The sequence below is a fragment of the Microtus pennsylvanicus genome, chromosome 3 (genome assembly GCF_037038515.1).
Source record: "Microtus pennsylvanicus isolate mMicPen1 chromosome 3, mMicPen1.hap1, whole genome shotgun sequence".
Taxonomy (NCBI): domain Eukaryota; kingdom Metazoa; phylum Chordata; class Mammalia; order Rodentia; family Cricetidae; genus Microtus; species Microtus pennsylvanicus.
The window spans coordinates 50,394,383-50,407,500 of record NC_134581.1 but is presented as its reverse complement, the minus strand read 5'-3'; the positions used below and the strand labels follow the sequence as shown (position 1 = coordinate 50,407,500).

Genomic DNA, 13,118 nt, shown 5'->3' with positions numbered 1-13,118 from the left:
CCCACACATAGTCTGACTACTTCGTCCCAGCCAGCTAAACATAATCCGGGGGACAGGCCTCTCGCAGCAATTCTTAAACATCAGTGCACCCGGAAGCCAGGGATCTCATTAGAAACAGGCTCCAATTCAGCAGCAGTAGGCTGTGGCGACCGCGGACATTGCTCACAAGGTCCCAGGGAAGAGCCAAGGAAAATGGTTCAATGGGCAAAAGCACGTGCTGCCAAGCCTAAGACTTGGGCTCCCCGGGACACGTGTGGTGGAAGGAGAGCATCGGCTTCTGCAATGATCCTCTAATCTCCACACGTGTGCCACGGTACACACATTTCGTAGATGCACGCATGCAAATACGTGAGTGCAACTGTCAATAAAATACATTTTTAAAAATCCCAAGGAATCCTAAGGCTCTGGGTCCATGGAACACACCCAAGTAAAGAGAAAAAATCACTTTCCACGCTGACAGAAAAACACACTTCTTAAATTTTCCAGCCTATGAAATCCAATACTTTCAGGAAATAAAACAAAAATAATTATACCAATGATGAACATTTTAGAAGGCATGTATTATTTGATTCAATGACCATACATGACAAATGGCAATGACCAAATGACATCAGCCAGCAGAGGGCGCTCTCTGATCATTTCCTCCCAGGAAGACCTGGCCAGCTTTAGGAATTGTGTGTGTGTGTGTGTGTGTGTTGTGTTGTGTTGTGATGTGTGCGTGCGTGTGTGTGTAGAGAAGAGGACAACTCTGGAGCTGGTGCCCTCCCTCCACCCTTCCACCTTTATGAGGATGCTGGTATGGAACTCGGGCCAACAAACTTCTACAGCAAGCTCTTTACTCCCTGACCATCTCAGAGCCAAGTAAAAACTGTTCTTAAAGAGAAAAGTCTCCAACATTTGAACACCTGCTGTGAATCACCTAGGAGACACACCTCTGGGCCTGGTTGTAAGGGCGTTTCCAGAGAGGACCAACTGAAGAGGGAAGACCTACCAGGAGTGTGGGGCTGGGGTCCCAGGCTGAATAAAAAGGAAAACAATGAGGCATAACACACCAGCCATCTCCCTCTGCTTCTTTCTTGACTGTGGACGCTGCGAGAACAGTCACCTCATGCTCCCGCCGACATGGTCCCCAGCCGATGGCCTCGAACTGTGAGCCGAAACAGCCCTTACATTCTCAAGATGCTTCCATGGGGCACTTTGAGGGCAGTAACTGGTACACCTACCTCGCAACTCTTCCTCGAAGATCTCCCAAGCCAGAGAGCTGGCGCATCTCCAGCGTCTTTAAGGCAGAATTAGTTCCATAGCTGATGTTGTCCCTGGCACGGATTTGCTCCTGGAGAACCTGGGCAACATAAAGGTCACTCGGGGTCACTGGCAAATTCACAGCTGTCCTCAGAACATTTCATAATTCGGGAAAGTACGTGAGTGCGCAACCCATTGTTTCATAAGGGAGTTTTTTTGTTTGTTTAAAACTAAGGTTCTCACTGCTAGCCCTGGCTAGTCTGGAACTTGCTATGTAGATGCAGGCTGGCCTTGAACTCACAGTGATCTGCTGGCAGAAGGTTCTCTTTTTAGAAGTGTACACAGCAGACCGCAGAAAACCAGGAGGCATGGAAAGCGGTATAACTCCCAACTAAGAGTACCCTAATTCGCCAATAAAACTATGCTCTTTGATTTGTTTATCATTTTTCCTTAGTATAGAAGAAATTTTATTTTCAGTACAATATCTGCTATGCCTTAAGCTGAGTGTAGACTTATTTGTCTTTTGAGACAGCATCTCACTGGCCTCCAATTTGCCCTCCTCCAGCCCCAGCCTCCACAGTACAGGAACTACAGGCATATGTCACCATTCACGGCCCCTGTTGTTTTGTTTTACATTGTTTTAATTTCCGCTTTGAATTTCTCTTTGATTTTAGGATGTCTGAGTATCTAAGGATTACTTAGCACTAGAGGGCTGGCCCGGTGGCACAGGTGTGTAATCCAAACCCTCAGGAGGCTAAGGAAGGAGGATTCAGAATTTGAGGCTAGCCAAGGAGACATCACCAGATTCTGTCCTAAAATCTAAAACTGAAAATACAATGAAAATCGTGTTTATTTTAAGATTTTGTGGGGGGGGGTGTTTTTGTTTATTCATAATTTTAAATTACATTTTATTCTGTGGTGAGTGAGATGTGTGGTCAGGATACAACTTTTAGGAGCCGATTCTCTGTCTACCACATGGGTGCTGGGGATCAAATGCAGGTCTTTAGGACTGTGGCAAGTGCCTTCTCCTGCTCATCCGTCTCACTGGCTCTGTCTTTAAGACTTAAGTCTCACTGTACTGCCTTATGATAGTCTGTAGGACATTTCTTATTTTTAATATACTAAGTTTTGCTTTGTGGCACATGACTGAGTTGTTGGATTTTGATTTATGTATGTGTGTGGGAGCCTATGCCTCACGTGTGTGGGTACCCATGTGTAGCTGGAATTTTATTGGGGCCACCAACCAGCTCCCAAATAAAGACATGGAGACTTATTATTAATCATGAATGCTTGGCCTTAGCTTAGGCTTGTCCCACCAGCTCTGTTAACTATTTAACCTGTTTCTATTCATCTATGTTTTGCCTCAAGGATTTTTTTTTTACCTTTCCTTCATTCTGTGTGTCCTACTTCCCTGCTTACTCTGAGTCTGTGTGTCTGGACCCTGGTGTCTCCCTGTCATCTCTTTTTCTTTCTTCTCTGATTCTAAATTCGTCCTCCTCCTCCTTTCCCTTCCTGTCTAGAAATCCTGCCTATATCTCCTCCCTCGCTATTAGGCATTCAGCTTTTTATTAGATCAACCAGGTGCCATAGGTAAGGCAAGGTGAACAGCAACATGCCTTACACACTTAGACAAATGCAGCACATCTTTACACAATCAAGCATTGCGCAACACCATGAACTCCAGACTCGGGTCTCCAGGGCTCTGGAACTGGAGTTATAGGTGGCCATGATCAGACTGAGGCAGGTGCTGGGAACTGAATGAAGTGGGACCCCAGGGCCATCTTTTCAGCATCTACAACCCCACTCTGCTTTTAAAAACCCACTTTAACCCGGAGCTTGGTGAACTTTTTAAACTTTTTTTCAACTCATGCATAATTCGCCTAGGTAACTAATGTTTCCTCTCTTCCCTGCCATTCCTGTTTTGGCACTTGGCTGCATCCAAATTTGCCCTTCTTGACAGTTCTATTCTGAATTTAACTGTCACCTCTCTGAGGTTCCTTCCACTTTTTCCCGGAACTCACTAAACTCCTAAGTTCAAGGCAGAGGTTTTACACTGCACTCTCGGGGCCTGAATATGTGAATTGCTTTTATTCCTGGCCCACAGGTTCCCTCTGTTGGAAGATGTGACTTTCCTCCTCTGGATACTAGGCCCTTGAATGAGATGCAGCCTTTCTTTCTCATTGGAGTACTTGGTGGGAGTTCCTGAACATAGGGGAAGCATCAGTGGGCTGGAGGTACAGCGAGTGAGGGACCAGTGCACAGGTCCTAGCCAAAGGCTGAGAGGGAAGCTGGTCTCTGCTCTGGAGCTGCCTCTACAGTGTCTCCTCACTTCCCTCATAGGGTAAGAGACTGGCTCAGTCACGTAGAGGGAGGCAGTGAGCCTGGCTCCTCCTCAACACTCTGTGACTTTGCCAGATTCGCTACCACTGCCAGGCCCTCTTGTCTGTGCCGTCCAGGTTCTCAAGGTGCTCAAGAAGGTGGCACAGAGTGTGGCTAGCGAGGAGGCAGGCATGGAGTGACCAGTGTCCCTTGCCTCCTGTGCCAATATAGGGGCTTATTTCCCTGGCTTTGTTCAGTTTGGTAACAATGGAGTGTAATTTGCATTGGCACTGAAAATGGAATTTGCAATTGCCAGACCCATTATTTCCTAAGGTTCTTGATTTTTAATGAATGAACCTGCTCTATGAAAAAGAAAATGTGAACCAGCTACAATCACCTATGAATGACAAAATGTTACTCATCTGAGCACATTCCTGCAAGGAGACTTCAGATCTGACTAATTCGTCTCTGGCACTCTCCCACTGATGAAAGGCACTGGTGGAGCTCTCTCTCTCTCTCTCTCTCTCTCTCTCTCTCTCTCTCTCTCTCTCTCTCTCTCTCTCAATGGGCTCAATGGGAAGTGACGCCTATTAGAAGCAGTGAAGAGAGAAAAATACTCATGCTTTCTGTTTGGGCTTCTTCAAACTTTTGTTGAGAATAATAAGACACAAGGCCATGATGCTCAAATGCCTTCGGGGTACATACTTGTCACCCAGAAGGCCCCTTCCACATGCAGAGTCCCAGGTCCTGTCCCCAGAAGGACAAAGCTAAGGAATGAGCCTGAAAGTGGATGCAAAAGAGACACAGGGCTCTCCTAGGGAAGCACCACAATTAGACGCTAAGAAACTCTGGCTTCGCTTTGGTTTTCTAACCCTTAATAAAGAAAATGGAAACGAATTCACAAAAGAGGTGCTTAAAATAAGTAAACACAGTCAACATTTCTGGTAACCAGAGAAACAGAACCCATCCAGCGGGGGCTGGGGTTGGAGTTCAGCTGCTAGAGTGCCTGCAGATAGTGCTCACGACGCCTTGCAAGCCTTGCAATCATCCGAGCACTGCATGGCAGTGGCAGGGCAGGTTCCCCTCCAAAACCTGACATGGCAGCAACCCTCTGTAATCCCAGAACTGGAACGGGAGGACGGAAGATCAGAAATTCAAGACCTTTCTTGGCAACTAAGTAGTGACTTTAAAAGATCCCAAACCACTCTGATGCGGATGCTAATAGTGGGCGTGGCTGAGGGGTGTGGCTTGGAGGAAGCTGAGGAGACATGGGTGCTAGATATGAAGGCAGGGGCTTAATGGAAGCGTTCAATGCTTTCTGTTCCATTGTGCTGTGAGCCCAAAATAGCCAAAAAAAATAAAATAAAAATAAAAAATCTTAAGGGCCACGCTTTATCACTTGATTTGCTACAGTAGAGACAGAACACAGAGCCTTATGTACTATACTTACCTATACACCCAGCCCAAAATCTGCTTAAAAAAATAGGCCAGGCAGTGGTGGCACATGGCTTTAACCCAGTATTTAGGAGGTAGAGGTAACGTGAGTTCAGGGCCAGCCTGGTCTACAAATTGAGTTCCAAGATAGACTGTTACACAAAGAAACCCTGTCTCAAAAACAACAACCAAAAAAAAAAGAAAGAAAGAAAAGAAAGAAGAAAGAGAAAAGAAAAACCATTACTTATTATGGCTCATTGGTAAAGTGCTTTCCAGGCAAGAAAAATAACCCTGGCTGGGTCCCCAGCACCATGTCACAGCCAGGCGTGTCCATACAAGCTGTGATCCCAGCCCTGGGGAGGCAGAGACAGGAGGATCCGTGGAGCTCGAGATTCAGGGTGAGACCATGTCTCACAGCTATGATAGAGATGGGTAACCTGAATTCTAATTGTTCTTAATAATATAAAACCCAGAGTCAGATACAGGGGTTAATGCTGAAAGATCGGAGAAGCAGAGCAGTCAACCACTAGAGAGTTCTTACCTCTACCAACACCTGGACCAAAGAGGGTGACCCTGTCTCTATGAATCCTATCTCTATCTCTACTGTTGCTGTCTCTTCAAAACCTCAGACTGCATCCATCTCTGTGAATCTTCAGACTGCATCTGAGCTCCTGTCTCCTCCTGCCTTATATTCCTCTCTCTGCCCAGCCATATCCCTTCCTGTTTCCCCTTACCTAGTGCTAGAATTAAAGGTGTGTGATCCCAAGGGCTGGGGGCACCTTTGTGTGATCTCTATTTCTCTCTTAGACAGTAGACAGAATCAATCATGTGTAGCCCAGGCTGGCCTTGAATTCAGAGATCTGTCTGCCTCTGCATCCCAAGTGCTGGAATTAAAGGTGTCACCACTGCCTGGCCTCTATGCTAACCAGTAGCTTAGCTCTGCACTCTAATCTTCAGGCAAGCTTTATTCGTTAAATCACAAACAAAATATCACTACAGAGATGGATTCAGAAAAAAAAATCCATGTCAACCTCTGACTCTACATACACATGCATGAACATCTACACACATACATACGCTTATTTTTAATAAATTAAAAATGAAGTATTTTAATTATAATCCAAAAGTACAATAAAAAATCCAAGAGGTATGTTTGATGATGTAGTCAAAATTCCATATTGGTCAAAATTTTGACCAAGTAATTTTGTTTCTTAGAATTAATCTTAAAGTAAAAATGATAAAACTGCTGCATAAAGATGTTTTTACGCATGATATCCACAGCATCTGTTACAGATGTTGCATCTTTACGCAAACATGAGGCGATTCAAAAAGAGTATCTCCTATTTGTTTATTTAGGGACCGCTCTCAGTATGTAGCCCTGGCTAGCCTAGAACTCGCTATGTAGACCAGACTGGCCTCAATTCATACCAATCCACCTGCCTCTGTCTTCCAAGTGCTGGGATTAAAGGGATGCACCACCATGCCTGGCTGTCATAGAGAATTTTAAGAACAAGGGGAAACTGGGCAGTGGTAGTTCATACCTTTAATTCCAGCACTCGGGAGGCAGAGGCAGGCAGATCTCTATGAATTCGAGGAAAGCCTGGTCTGCAGAGTGAGTTCTAAGACAGCCAAGGCTACACAAAGAAACCCTGCCTCAAAAAAAAAAAGGATGTGTGTTGTGTAGAGTTAAATAGTGAACAAGAAGAAAGAGTATAAAATAAACACACAGGTTGGTTCCCGCTGTGAGCTAAGAACCTTGTAAAATAGGGCAATGTTAACATCTTCCTTATTATATCAGCAGATCCCTCTTGTGTTTCCCACATTGTGTTTATAATCACGGAAAAAAAGGATGCAGCTTTTCTTTTACAGCTTAGAGATGAAAAGGTACATTAACTTTTAGAGTTCTTATGCAGTTGAAGGAGGCGCAGCATTAGCAATGCTGTGAAGAATCCAGGGGAAACATCTGAGCTTTACACCATATTCACAAGACTAAACGTTTACGTGAAGACGGAGACCATTAGAGGGCTGTTGTTTAAAGAAATTCTCGAGCAAAACCGCAGAAGCCCAGTAATGTCAGAAAGGTGCCCTGATCTGCCATCTCGGAACTTTTACTTTAAGTCGCTTCTGGCCTTTGGCAAAACATGAATTGTCCTTCGTTGTCAGTTTGAGAAGCTGTCTGTGGTCTGTGCAGATTATCAGATGTGCCCTTAGGAGACAGGGTTATAGCAGCAATGACTCCAGAGTGGCCAAGTATATGTCCAAGTCCTTCAGACAAAGACATTTCCCACTCCAAAAGAGAAGAGGCCAGCCAACTTGATAGACACATGTCTTTTTCTCCCAAGACATGGGCAATCACTGAAGAAGCTCCCCTCCCCAAAGCTAGCACTGAGTATGGACTCTGTGGGAGTCGTCACGTAATAGCATTTATGCACACACGGAGACAGTCCAGGCCCTCAGAGTTGCTTAGGAACTGGCTGCAGAGAGTTCTCCACGAGTCTCTGTCTCCACCTCTTCCTAGACGGAAAGGGATTTAAAAATGAACACGCAACAGAGAGAGGCCCCGCCACACGGAACCGCGCTTCATCAGGTGGGTCCTCCCCGCCTGACTCTTCACCCAAGCAGAGGCTGAAGTTTTCCAGGTCCAGCTTGATATGTGGAATGGATTTTTCTGGTATTTAGTTCCACCTGGTGTTTAGTGTCATCATGGGCCCCTCAAAACCTCTCAAATCCCAAACAGAAGTCTCTCCCTTCAGCGTGCAGAAGGTTCTGTCATCCCTACCTTCAGAATAACTCCAAATCTACCCACTAGTCGCCACATCTGCAGCAGCTCCCGAAGCTGAACTGCTGCTGTTACAGCTCTACTTATCTGGGAGCTGCTGCCTGCCTCCTGCCTCCTAGGGAGATCAGACCTGAAGTCTGGGCAAGCCAGGCAAGCATGCTACCTCTGAGCTACATGCCCAGGCCCTTCGCTTCTACTCTTGGTCCCGAACAACCTTTTTCTTTCACAGTAGCCAGCGCGTGTCCATCTGTAAGCTCTACCAGGGGAAAGTGTCTATCTATTTGATTATCTACTAACGCATCCTCAGCACCATGAATATGAATGAATTGCTCTATCATTTAAAAGTAATGAAGACAGGTGTGGTGGCACACAACTATAATCCTAGCTACTTAGGAGTTGGGGTGGAATTGTGAGTTCCAGACCAGCCTGGACTACATAACAAGACACTCAACTCAAAAAAAAAAAACTGCGACCCCCCCTACCCCCAACAACAACAACAACACCAAAAAGCCTCTACATGATGGCTTTTAAAAAGAAAATTGTATGTATATATATAAATACTGTGTATGTATCTGTCATGGTGAACTTATGAAGGTCAGAGGACAAGGTTCAGGCATGGGTTCTCTCTTTCTACCCTGTGGGTTCAAGGAACCAAACTCAAATCATCAAGTTGGATTAGTACCCTTATCTTCCAAGCCTCCTTAAAAGCCAAACCCAAACATCATATCCTGGCTTCAAGGCTTCTTGGTGGCCCCTTCCTTCACCTCATGGCCCTCCAGGCTGCTGGCTGGTCCTCAGTCTACCCCTTTCTGCCTCTGGCACAGGCCCCTGGGTCTCTCCACTCCAGCCTGGCTGTCGTCTGCTGTTTTCAGTCCCAATGTAACCATCTTTTCTAAATAGCCCTATAGCTACTCTCCATCCCATTGTCTTATGCTCACTGATATAAGCTAGTGTTGCTATGGTTACTTAGCCTTCACCACCCACATGCCCACTGGAGTGTGGTGTGGGGCTAAGGGCGAACCTTCTATCTCTGGGTAAACATGCTAGCTCCTGCCACTCTAGCCGTTCCTGCCTCACCCTAAATCCACTACCACTGAATGTAGCTCCTAGCTCTATGGTTCAGGCCTGCTCTTCCAGGTGGAAGGCTCACAGATTGTCATAGTCCCTATGGTGATCAGGACCTCAAAGATGAACTCAGGCAAACTGAAATGTATAGGAGACAGGGGTTGGGATATAGATCAGTTGGTAGAGTGCTTGCCTAGTATAAAGTCCCAGGTTCAATCCCTACCATCATAGAAACAAAGTTTGGTGACACCTACCTGTAATACCAGCAATCTAAAGATGGCAATAGGAAGACTAAAAGTTTGAGGTTATCCTTTGTTTACTAGGGAGTTCAAGGCTACCCTGGGTTATATAAGGTGCTGTCTCAATATACATATTATTATATATAGTTATATATTATTACATATATATAGTGGGAAAAGGGAGATAGTTTGGTGAGTAGAAATGCTTGCCACCAAGCCTGATGACCTATGTTTGATTCCCAAAACCTGCATGGTAGAAGGAAGGAACAGACTTCTGATAGTTGTTCTCTGATCCCCACATATGTATATATAAGCATAATAAAAATAAAATAAATGTAATAAAAAAATTTTAAATACATATGACAACATAGAAACTATACACTATTTTAAAAATTAATTTGTGCAACACTAAATGGACTCAACCGGTAATATTTATGAGTATACTTGTACACATATATGTATGCGCGCACACACACTTATGATATGTGACAGTAATAATTGAAGAAAAAGTCATGAAGTTAGACTGAGTGGGTGCGACATAGGAGGAGTTGGAGAAGGGAAAAGGTGCGGTGGAAATGATGTGTAAATATAATACTCGTGTCTAAAATTCTCGAAAAATTATAAAATGCTAAAAAAATTAATTAGTACTCAAAACATAAAATGCTCTGTCAACGGGATGAACGGCTAATGAACACTCAGTCTTGTTTCTCCTCTTGGTGAGTCAAGTCTAATGGGCAGGGTGAAAGCAACATGAGTTTGGGAGCTGGAGAGAAGGCTTAGCCGTTAAGAGCAACGGCCATTCTTCTAGGGGAGGGTTCCCTTCCCAGAGCCCACATGGAGGCTCCCAACCATCTGGAACTCCAGTTACTTAGGATCTGATGCCCTCTTTTGGCCGCTGTGGGCACCAGGCATGGGATGCAGACATATATGCAGAAGAAACCAATAACAACAACATGCATCTGGAAGGCTGAGGACATAGGTCCGCGGCAGAACGCTTGCCTCGCATGTGCAAGGACCTAGGTCCAATCTTCAGGGTCCTCTACTTCCAATCTTTTGTGGGGGTGTGTGATAATCAATCCCCAAATCCCCCTAACAGGGATTAGACTAGAGCCAGCTCACAAAACTGCAGGCTAGAATTCCCTTGTCGGGTAATACATGAAGCCCAGGAACCAAATCTCTCGCCCCACTGGTACTGCTGGGTGCACATGAAACCAGGCTCTTGCCTGTCACTCACACCACTCATTAACTCCCCTGCCTCCCCTCAGATCTGACATGTCAATAAAGTCCAACACCACACTCCAACACTCTGATTGATTGCAAATCATTAAACTGTACAGTCTACTTTGCTACATGCGGGCTTGACTGGGCTTTCCATACCCAGTTAAGTCAAAGTCAATGCCCCAAGCCGGTAGGACACCATGAAGTCTGAGCTTGTAGAAACCAAGGTGCAGGTCCATGGATTCGAACCAACCAGATAACAGATTCCATTGCATGGCTCCCCACAAGCCAAAAACAGAGCAAACGCCCCAAGGGGACTTGTGGAAGCATCCAAGCTGTTCCTCCCAGCCCTCAGACTGGCAGGGAAGAGTATATTTATCACCAAGAAGAGGCTCGCCAACAATGCACAGGACTTAGCTTCTGGGGAGTGAAAATGGCTCATGTTAAAGGCAGGGTGGAAAATCCATCCATGCAGAACTCACGCTTGACTATATTATAAGTCTCCTGCATGAACAAGGATGCTGCTGATGATGTGTGGGAAGTTTCTGAGGAGTACGTAATTGATGACATGCTCCACATCACAGGGGGAATGCTAACGGGGAGACTGCGGGCGGGACACGCAGAAACAGGAGACTGTCTCGCTCCACGCTATCAAGTGCACACGCTGTCCTGCTAGCCTAGAGGCTGCCATTTTATTTTTTATTATCTTTATTTGTGTAGGGGGGCATGCCACAGGGCTAGTGTGAAGGTCAGGGTACATCTGGTGGGAGTGGGTTCTCTCTTTCTACCGCGGGTCCCGGGGCTTGAACTTTGGTCCTCACCCTTGGCGGTGAACACCTTTACCAAATGAGCCACGTGATGTGGAATTCACTCCTAGAACATGAGTGATAATGACAGGATTCTTTATTGAGCTCCTACCATACACAAACAGTTTAAGGGGACTGAAAACATGAAAGTTTACAATTTAGCTCTGGTTCTCTGAGGGTGACCTAGGCTCGTGGTGTGATGTCATCCTTCGTCCTTTCTCCTGCCTGTAATGGTGTTCAGAGCCGCAGGACAAAGATATACAAAGACTTCTCCAGGCATGTTTACCAACACACAGAATGAACGTATCTCCATTTCCCCAGCTGCGCCGAGAGACTGGAGTGCGCTTCAGCTATTGGCACCGACTTTAGCTTCAGTTTTACATTATTAAAAAATGACCTACAGTCACAGTTCTTAACAAAACAATACCCAGTAAAAATTTTGAGTGAACTGAAAAGCAAATATAAAACATTAATAAAAAATAACAAAAAGCTAAGCAATTTACAGAAGAAACTCTGTAAGAATCTAGTCCTCCAACACAAATACACAAATAAAATGCCAAATATTGTACTTGAATACAATCTAAATATATTAATGTCTCTTCATTTTAAATATGCAACTATCATCTTTTTACCACTCTCATCTTCGGTGTAATAACTTTTTTAAAATATTTTTTTATTTTTATTATTTGTGTTTTGTGTGTGCATGCGTGTGTGTGTGCACGTGCGCGCACATACATGCATGCAGGTACCCAGGATCTGGGTCATCTGATGTGGGTGCTGGAATCTGAACTCCGAGTCTCATGATTAAGCAGTAAGTGCTCTTAAGTACTGAGCCCTCTTTCCAGCCACCCTACCCTCCCAATTTTATATTGCTGATAAGCAAAGAGTTCCTTTTAGGACTTTAAAGTTTGTATTCTCCATCACACTTATCCTCCTAAAATGCATATGCTGAAACCATAGCCTCCAGTGTTAGGACGAGGTCTTTGGAATATAATTAGGTTATAGGGATGGGAAGCCTAATGGTGGGATTCCTAGCAAGGGCTTCACACATAGCACTGTGCTAACACAACACGCCAGCCGGGGATGTAGCCCAGCTGGTAAAGCTGGTCTCACATCCATGAAGACTTGAGCTTGTTCCCTAGCAATGCACACACTTGGCATGGTGAGGCACATCTGTTATCCCGGCACTCGGGAGGAGGATGCAGGAGGATCAGCAGCTCAACTCATCTTTGGCTAGATATCAAGTTTGAGACCGGCATGGTCTACATGATTCCTGACTTACAAAAAAAAAAAGAATAAATAATAAAAAGGAAAGAGCTTGCTTCTGCTCTCTCCCTTGATGGGGGGAAGCAGGGCTTTGGACCTTGAACCTCCTACTCTCTAGGATGGCAGGAAATAAATCTCTGCTATCTGACCACATAACCTGTGGTCATCTGTCATAGCAGCCCAAACTGGCTAATAGAGCCATGATTTTCCTTTGAGGAAATTTGGCTAGAGTGCAGCAATCTGAATGTCTCATCAAGCGCCTTCATTTTAGATGTGTCTGGGCAGACACGCTTAGGTTAAAAATATATACAGATACATATAATTGGCGTTCCACGGTGGAATCTTAAGTTTCTAAACGTCCTTGCCGTTACTTCGGCATGATGCATAATTATTACCAGTGACAGGAAAGTAAACATTCGGATACCCCAAGCAAATTTTCTGCCCAAATTAGATTTTATTCAGTTTTCCACCTCTACAACAGAAATCGTCTTTTCATTTGCAAAATTTGTATACTCTTAAAAATGCATGGAAATGAAAAAGAGTGTTTTCTAGACGAGGCAAGAAACATCACTACATAAAATGTGTTTCAGAGAGTGTAGAAAAACAAAACTGTGATTTCAAATTCACTACACCATAAATTGTTCAAACACTAAACATTTTTTTTTCCAAGACAGGGTCTCACGTAGCCTAGGCCAACCTTGAACTTCCGATATAGTCAAGGGTCACCTAGAACTCCTGACTTTCCTGTCT

General features: G+C 44.8%; 1 protein-coding gene across 3 annotated transcripts in view; it reads right to left on the bottom strand.

The window, feature by feature from the left end:
* Fam81a (family with sequence similarity 81 member A) overlaps positions 1-13,118 on the bottom strand; it is a 54,763-nt gene that overhangs the window by 18,095 nt on the left and 23,550 nt on the right. For all 3 annotated transcript variants that reach the window (XM_075965341.1, XM_075965340.1, XM_075965342.1), the window contains exon 4: positions 1,224-1,342. In XM_075965341.1, the coding sequence (XP_075821456.1) occupies positions 1,224-1,342 (119 nt within the window). The remainder of the gene's footprint in view (positions 1-1,223; positions 1,343-13,118) is intronic.